This window comes from Lutra lutra, chromosome 2 (genome assembly GCF_902655055.1).
Source record: "Lutra lutra chromosome 2, mLutLut1.2, whole genome shotgun sequence".
NCBI lineage: Eukaryota > Metazoa > Chordata > Mammalia > Carnivora > Mustelidae > Lutra > Lutra lutra.
The window spans coordinates 36829024-36837360 of NC_062279.1; the positions used below are offsets into that span (position 1 = coordinate 36829024).

At 37.9% G+C, this 8337-nt stretch overlaps 1 protein-coding gene across 3 annotated transcripts in view; it reads left to right on the top strand.

The window, feature by feature from the left end:
• The window catches only part of LOC125092772 (disintegrin and metalloproteinase domain-containing protein 5-like), a 180485-nt gene extending 173192 nt beyond the window's left edge, over window positions 1-7293 (top strand). For all 3 annotated transcript variants that reach the window (XM_047717149.1, XM_047717152.1, XM_047717150.1), the window contains one exon: window positions 7138-7293. In XM_047717149.1, the coding sequence (XP_047573105.1) occupies window positions 7138-7150 (13 nt within the window). In that variant the 3' untranslated portion in view covers window positions 7151-7293. The remainder of the gene's footprint in view (window positions 1-7137) is intronic.
• Window positions 7294-8337: the final 1044 nt, after the last annotated feature.

The window sequence follows — 8337 nt, forward strand, 5'->3', positions numbered from 1 at the left end:
GAGAGAGAGCCGAGGAATGAGCTCTAAGCTCGGGGTTACCTTGAACAGGTTGCAGGCTCCGTCAGCTTGGAGAGCAGCCGGAGGCAGGATGATGGGAGTAATTGGGAGCTGTTCTCTGAGGACGCACTGAGGAGTGGGGCCCCGGGCTCTCGGCTCCTCCAGGCCGGAGACTGGGAGGCCGCCATCTTCATTCCTGTCCTCCAGAACTCTACGGAAAGCGCCCAGGGAACAAAAGCTCCTGAAAGCAAACCCGAGTGGATTACTAAGCCCGGCCCCTGGTAAGGGCTGTGCAACTCCGCCTGGGGCAAAGACACTTGAGAATCACTACAACAGGCCCCTCCCCCAGAAGATAAACAAGAAACCCAGCCAGGACCAAGTTCACCTACCAAGGAGTGCAGTTTCAATACCAAGGAGAGCAGCAGAATTCCAGAGGAGGAGAAAGCAAAGCACGGAACTCATGGCTTTCTCCCCATGATTCTTTAGCCTTGCAGTTAATTTAATTTTTTTTCTTTTTCAATTTTTTTCCTCTTCCTCTGATAATTTTTTTAACTTTTACCTTTTCTTTTTTAACGTTTTTTAACTAGTTTATCTAATATATATATATATATATATATATATATATATATATATATATATATATGCTTTTTCCTTTTTAGATTTTTTCTTTATTGGGTTTTTTTTTAAATTGTTTCTTTCTTTCTTTTTTTTTTTTCTTTCTGAACCTTTTTATCCCCTTTCTCCCCCCTCACGATTTGGGATCTCTTCTGATTTGGCTAAAGCATATTTTCCTGGGGTTGTTGCCACCCTTTTAGTATTTTACTTGCACCTTCATATACTCTTATCTGGACAAAATGACAAGGCGGAAAAATTCACAACAAAAAAAAGAACAAGAAGCAGTACCAAAGGCTAGGGACCTAATCGATACAGACATTGGTAATATGTCAGACCTAGAGTTCAGGATGACAATTCTCAAGGTTCTAGCCAAGCTCAAAAAAGGCATGGAAAATATTAGAGAAACCCTCTCGGGAGATATAAAAGCCCTTTCTGGAGAAATAAAAGAACTAAAATCTAAACAAGTTGAAATCAAAAAAGCTATTAATGAGGTGCAATCAAAAATGGAGGCTCTCACTGCTAGGATAAATGAGGCAGAAGAAAGAATTAGCGATATAGAAGACCAAATGACAGAGAATAAAGAAGCTGAGCAAAAGAGGGACAAACAGCTACTGGACCACGAGGGGAGAATTTGAGAGATAAGTGACACCATAAGACGAAACAACATTAGAATAATTGGGATTCCAGAAGAAGAAGAAAGAGAGAGGGGAGCAGAAGGTATATTGGAGAGAATTATTGGAGAGAATTTCCCTAATATGGCAAAGGGAACAAGCATCAAAATCCAGGAGGTTCAGAGAACCCCCCCTCAAAATCAATAAGAATAGGTCCACACCCCGTCACTTAATAGTAAAATTTACAAGTCTTAGTAACAGCGAGAAAATCCTGAAAGCAGCCCGGGAAAAGAAGTCTGTAACATACAATGGCAGAAATATTAGATTGGCAGCAGACTTATCCACAGAGACCTGGCAGGCCAGAAAGAGCTGGCATGATATATTCAGAGCACTAAATGAAAAAAAAAAATGCAGCCAAGAATACTATATCCAGCTAGGCTATCATTGAAAATAGAAGGAGAGATTAAAAGCTTCCAGGACAAACAAAAACTGAAAGAATTTGCAAACACCAAACCAGCTCTATAGGAAATATTGAAAGGGGTCCTCTAAGCAAAGAGAGACCCTAAAACTAATAGATCAGAAAGGAACAGAAACAATATACAATAACAGTCACCTTACAGGCAATACAATGGCACTAAATTCATATCTCTCAATAGTTACCCTGAATGTTAATGGGCTAAATGCCCCAATCAAAAGACACAGGGTATCAGAATGGATAAAAAAACAAAACCCATCTATATGTTGCCTACAAGAAACTCATTTTAAACCTGAAGCCACCTCCAGATTTAAAGTGAGGGGGTGGAAAAGAATTTACCATGCTAATGGACATCAGAAGAAAGCAGGAGTGGCAATCCTTATATCAGATCAATTAGATTTTAAGCCAAAGACTATAATAAGAGATGAGGAAGGACACTCTATCATACTCAAAGGAACTATCCAACAAGAAGATCTAACAATTTTCAATATCTATGCCCCCAACGTGGGAGCAGCCAACTATATAAACCAATAATAACAAAATCAAAGAAACACATCAACAATAATACAATAATCGTAGGGGACTTTAACACTCCCCTCACTGAAATGGACAGATCATCCAAGCAAAAGATCAACAAGGAAATAAAGGCCTTCAGTGACACACTGGACCAGAGGGACATCACAGATATATTCAGAACATTTCATCCCAAAGCAACAGAATACACATTCTTCTCTAGTGCATATGGAACATTCTCCAGAATAGATCACATCCTCAGTCCTAAATCGGGTCTCAACTGGTATCAAAAGATTGGGATCATTCCCTGCATATTTTCAGACCACAGTACTCTGAAGCTAGAACTCAATCACAAGAGGAAATTTGGAAAGAACCCAAATACATGGAGACTAAACAGCATCCTTCTAAAGAATGAATGGGTCAACCAGGAAATTAAAGAAGAATTGAAAAAATTCATGGAAACAAATGATAATGAAAACATAATGGTTCAAAATCTGTGGGACACAGCAAAGGCAGTCCTGAGAGGAAAATATATAGCGGTACAAGCCTTCCTCAAGAAACAAGAAAGGTCCAGGTACACAACCTAACCCTACACCTAAAGGAGCTGGAGAAAGAACAAGAAAGAAACCCTAAACCCAGCAGTAGAAGAGAAATCATAAAGATCAGAGCAGAAATCAATGAAATAGAAACCAAAAAAACAATAGAATAAATCAATGAAACTAGGAGCTGGTTCTTTGAAAGAATAAGATTGATAACCCCCTGGCCAGACTTATCAAAAAGAAAAGAGAAAGGACCCAAATAAATAAAATAATGAATGAAAGAGGAGAGATCACAACTAACACCAAAGAAATACAGACAATTATAAGAACATACTATGAGCAACTCTACGCCAACAAATTTGACAACCTGGAAGAAATGGATGCATTCCTAGAGACATATAAACTACCACAACTGAACCAGGAAGAAAGAGAAAGCCTCAACAGACCCATAACCAGTAAGTAGATTGAAACAGTCATCAAAAATTTCCAAACAAACAAAAGCCCAGGGCCAGACGGCTTCCCAGGGGAATTCTACCAAACATTTAAAGAAGAACTAATTCCTATTCTCCTGAAACTGTTCCAAAAAATACAAATGTAAGGAAAACTTCCAAACTCATTTTATGAGGCCAGCATCACCTTGATCCCAAAACCGGACAAGGATCCCATCAAAAAAGAGAACTACAGACCAATATCCTTGATGAACACAGATGCGAAAATTCTCACCAAAATACTAGCCAATAGGATTCAGCAGTACATTAGAAGGATTATTCACCACGACCAAGTGGGATTTATTCCAGGGCTGCAAGTTTGGTTCAACATCCGCAAATCAATCAATGTGATACAACACATTAATTAAAAAAAGAACAAGAACCATATGATACTCTCCATAGATGCTAAAAAGCATTTGACAAAGTACAGCATCCCTTCCTGATCAAAACTCTTCAAAGTGTAGGGATAGAGGGCACATACCTCAATATTATCAAAGCCATCTATGAAAAACCCACCGCAAATATCATTCTCAATGGAGAAAAACTGAAAGCTTTTCCGCTAAGGTCAGGAACGCGGCAGTGATGTCCGTTATCACCACTGCTATTCAACGTAGTACTAGAAGTACTAGCCCCAGCAATCAGACAACAAAAGGAAATTAAAGGCATCCAAATCGGCAAAGAAGAAGTCAAACTATCACTCTTCGCAGATGATATGACACTATATGTGGAAAACCCAAAAGACTCCACTCCAAAACTGTTAGAACTTATACAGGAATTCAGTAAAGTGTCAGGATATAAAATCAATGCACAGAAATCAGTTGCATTTCTCTACACCAACAACAAGACAGAAGAAAGAGAAATAAGGAGTCAGTCCCATTTACAATTGCACCCAAAACTATAAGATACCTAGGAATAAACCTAACCAAAGAGACTAAGAATCTATACACAGAAAACTATAAAGTACTCATGAAAGAAATTGAGGAAGACACAAAAAAATGGAAAAATGTCCCATGTTCCTGGATTGGAAGAACAAATATTGTGATAATGTCTATGCTACCTAAAGCAATCTACACATTTAATGCAATTCCTATCAAAGTACCATCCATTTTTTTCAAAGAAATGGAACAAATGATCCTAAAATTTATATGGAACCAGAAAAGACCTCGAATAGCCAAAGGAAAATTGAAAAAGAAAGCCAAAGTTGGTGGCATCACAATTCCAGACTTCAAGCTCTATTACAAAGCTGTCATCATCAAGACAGCATGGTACTGGCACAAAAGCAGACACATAGATCAATGGAACAGAATAGAGAGTCCAGAAATAGACCCTCAACTCTATGGTCAACTCATCTTCGACAAAGCAGGAAAGAATGTCCAATGGAAAAAAGACTGCTTTTTCAATAAATGGTGTTGGGAAAATTGGACAGCCACATGCAGAAAAATGAAATTGGATCATTTCCTTACACCACACACGAAAATAGACTCAAAATGGATGAAGGACCTCAATGTGAGAAAGGAATCCATCCAAATCCTTGAGGAGAACACAGGCAGCAACCTCTTCGACCCCAGCCGCAGAAACATCTTCCTAGGAACATCGCCAAAGGCAGGGGAAGCAAGGGCAAAAATGAACTATTGGGATTTTATCAAGATCAAAAGCTTTTGCACAGCAAAGGAAACAGTTAACAAAACCAAAAGACAACTGACAGAATGGGAGAAGATATTTGCAAACGACATATCAGATAAAGGGCTAGTGTCCAAAATCTATAAAGAACCTATCAAACTCAACACCCAAAGAACAAATAATCCAATCAAGAAATGGGCAGAAGACATGAACAGACATTTCTGCAAAGAAGACATCCAGATGGACAACAGACACATGAGAAACTGCTACATATCACTCGGCATCAGGGAAATACAAATCAAAACCACAATGAGATATCACCTCACGCCAGTCAGAATGGCTAAAATTAACAAGTCAGGAAATGACAGATGCTGGCGAGGATGCGGAGAAAGGGGACCCCTCCTACACTGTTGGTGGGAATGCAAGCTGGTGCAACCACTCTGGAAAACAGCATGGAGGTTCCTCAAAATGTTGAAAATAGAACTACCCTATGACCCAGCAATTGCACTGCTGGGTATTTACCCTAAAGATACAAACGTAGTGATCCGAAGGGGCACGTGCACCCGAATGTTCATAGCAGCAATGTCTACAATAGCCAAACTATGGAAAGAACCTAGATGTCCATCAACAGATGAATGGATAAAGAAGATGTGGTATATATACACAATGGAATACTATGCAGCCATCAAAAGAAATGAAATCTTGCCATTTGCGATGACGTGGATGGAACTAGAGGGTATCATGCTTAGCGAAATAAGTCAATCGGAGAAAGACAACTATCATATGATCTCCCTGATGTGAGGGAGAGGAGATGCAACATGGGGGGTTAAGGGGGTAGGAGAAGAGTAAATGAAACAAGATAGAATTGGGAGGGAGACAAACCATAAGTGACTCTTAATCCTACAAAACAAACTGAGGGTTGATGGGGGGAGGGGAGTTGGGGGGGTGGGGTTATGGACATTGGGGAGGGTATGTGCTATGGTGAGTGCTATGAAGTGTGTAAACCTGGCGATTCACAGACCTGTACCCCTGGGGAATAAAAATATATTATATGTTTATAAAAAATAAAATTAAAAAAAATAAATTAATTTAAAAAAAAGAAGTTTCTTGTAATCACAATATCCAAAGAAAATTTCCATTAACAATATAGATGCATATCTTCTTAAATGTTTTTCTAAACAAAATAAAAACACTTTTTTTAATTTAAATAGCATTATGTACAATTTACATATCTTAAAATATAGGCCCATGTCATAATTTTGTGACATATCACATTCAATTTATTTATTTATTATTTATTTTTAGTATTCAATTTAAATATGAAAATTCATCTTAAAAAATCTATTACTATGAATATTTAGACTACTTCCAGTTTTTCATTGTTGCAAACAGCCCATAGTAAACATTATTAGATAAACTTTTTAGAGCAATTGTTCAATTATAGTCTTCGGTTAAATCCCAGAAAAGAAAGTGCCCAAATCTAGACTTGATTTTCCTTTCTTAATTCATTCAATAAATTATGTGTATGTGAGGGTGTGAACCATTCTGCATCTTATTACAATTATAACCAGAAATAAACATTCATTTAAAAATAAAGATATGCAGAAGAATGAAATAATCATTAATATTAGCACTGAGGATGATCATTGTTAAAATATTTTAATATACAGGGGTGCCTGGGTGGCTCTGTGGGTTAAGCCTCTGCCTTTAGCTCAGTTCATGATCTCAGGGTCCTGGGATTGAGCCCCACATTGGGCTCTCTGCTCAGAAGGGAGCCTGCTAACCCCCTCTCTCTCTGCCTGCCTCTCGGCCTACTTGTGATCTGTCAAGTAAATAAATAAAATCATAAAAAAATCTTTTAAAAAATATTTTAATATACAGATGTACACACATGGGTGTGTGCATGTATACTGGTGTTTTTATGATTTACTTAGAATTACCACATTTTTTCTTTTTTATTCTAAATTAAAATTTTCATATACTTAGAATAGAAATCACAAGCCACTTAGTTTTAGTGACCTAAATATTTTCCAAATATAGACAAAAACAGGTTAGGGAATTTTAGGAAGCCACTCTTATTACAAAACTAAGAATATTTGCTGTTGAGGTAACAGATAATTGTTTATTCTGGAATTAATTTTTATTTTCCTGATCCTTTCTCTTCAGTTAACCATGCCCTTTAAATCACCTATATTAGTGCTAAAAACAAAACAAAACAAACAACAAAAAAACCCAATACTCGCACTTTGTGTTGTGTTTTATTTTGTTTTCTCTTACAGCAACAGTCTCTAACAACTTTGGCCTGGAAGAAGGACATTGCCAAATAAATCATCAGAAACTGACCTAAACCATGAAGGGAAAGATAATTTCACCCTCATCTCTGTTGTTACTGCTGAGGGTTCAAAATATGAAATAATAAATCATCTGCACTGGAATCACCTAAATTATGTCTGATGTTTTCTCTGTATTTTCAGTCTCAACTTCCACCCCATCTACTGCAATTTGAATCCAGAAGAGGCTCTGAATCAGGTGAAAGCAGCTTAAGACCTCATCTCATGATGCCAAGAGGGGCTGCTAGTTCAGTCTCATGACCCAAAGATAGATTGTCCCATCTTCCCTTATGCTCCTTAGGTTGACCTGAAATCTTCTTCCCTTGGTCCAACCTCCCTCCTTCTCTTCAGAGCTCGTAGCTTTTGGCTAGCCTGTGACTTGCCGCAGTGGTCTTTACTCAATCTCCTCTTGTTACTGCTTCTCCTCTTTGAAAACTGTATATCCACTTTAGCCTCTTGAGACACCTGTTTACCAAGAGTATATTTATCATGGAGGTAAGGAAACAAAAGCATCAGGGCCACTTACTTGAACAGAGTTCTTTTCAAAGTCAGGACCTTAAATTTTATATTCTTTTTCTTAGAGAGCATTCATCAAGTTTGGGACCTACAGAACCTGGATCTTCCTCTTGACCAGCAACCTTGGCAGTGGTATGCTGGAGCCAGTTCATACCAGCTGGCAAGAAATTTTGCTCTCGTTAAAAAAAAAAGACAAGTTTTGGTGAAGGTGTGGAGAAATTGGAACTGTTGCACACTGTTGTTGGGAATGCAAAATGGTGAAGCTATTATAGAAAAATTATGATAGTTCCTCAAAAAATCAGAACTCATAAAACTACCATATGTTCCAGCAAAGATAGAGTAGAAATGTCTTGCAGGAAAATTATTTTTCTTTTGGATTTGAAAAGGAGATGGATGTGCAGCTAGGAGGGTGCTGCTGATATAAAATGTTTTGTCTCCTGGAGAAAACTTCTCTGTTACTCATAATTCCATACAAACTTTGTGAAGGGCCAGTGAAAATTTGGAAATCATGCAATTGTGTAATACTTTGAGGCTATCTATTCCTATTTAGGAAATGCAAGCCTTAGTAATTCCGTATCAGTCAAAATACGTGCTGTTATGCTGATACACCGACGTATAAACTCTTCATTTAGT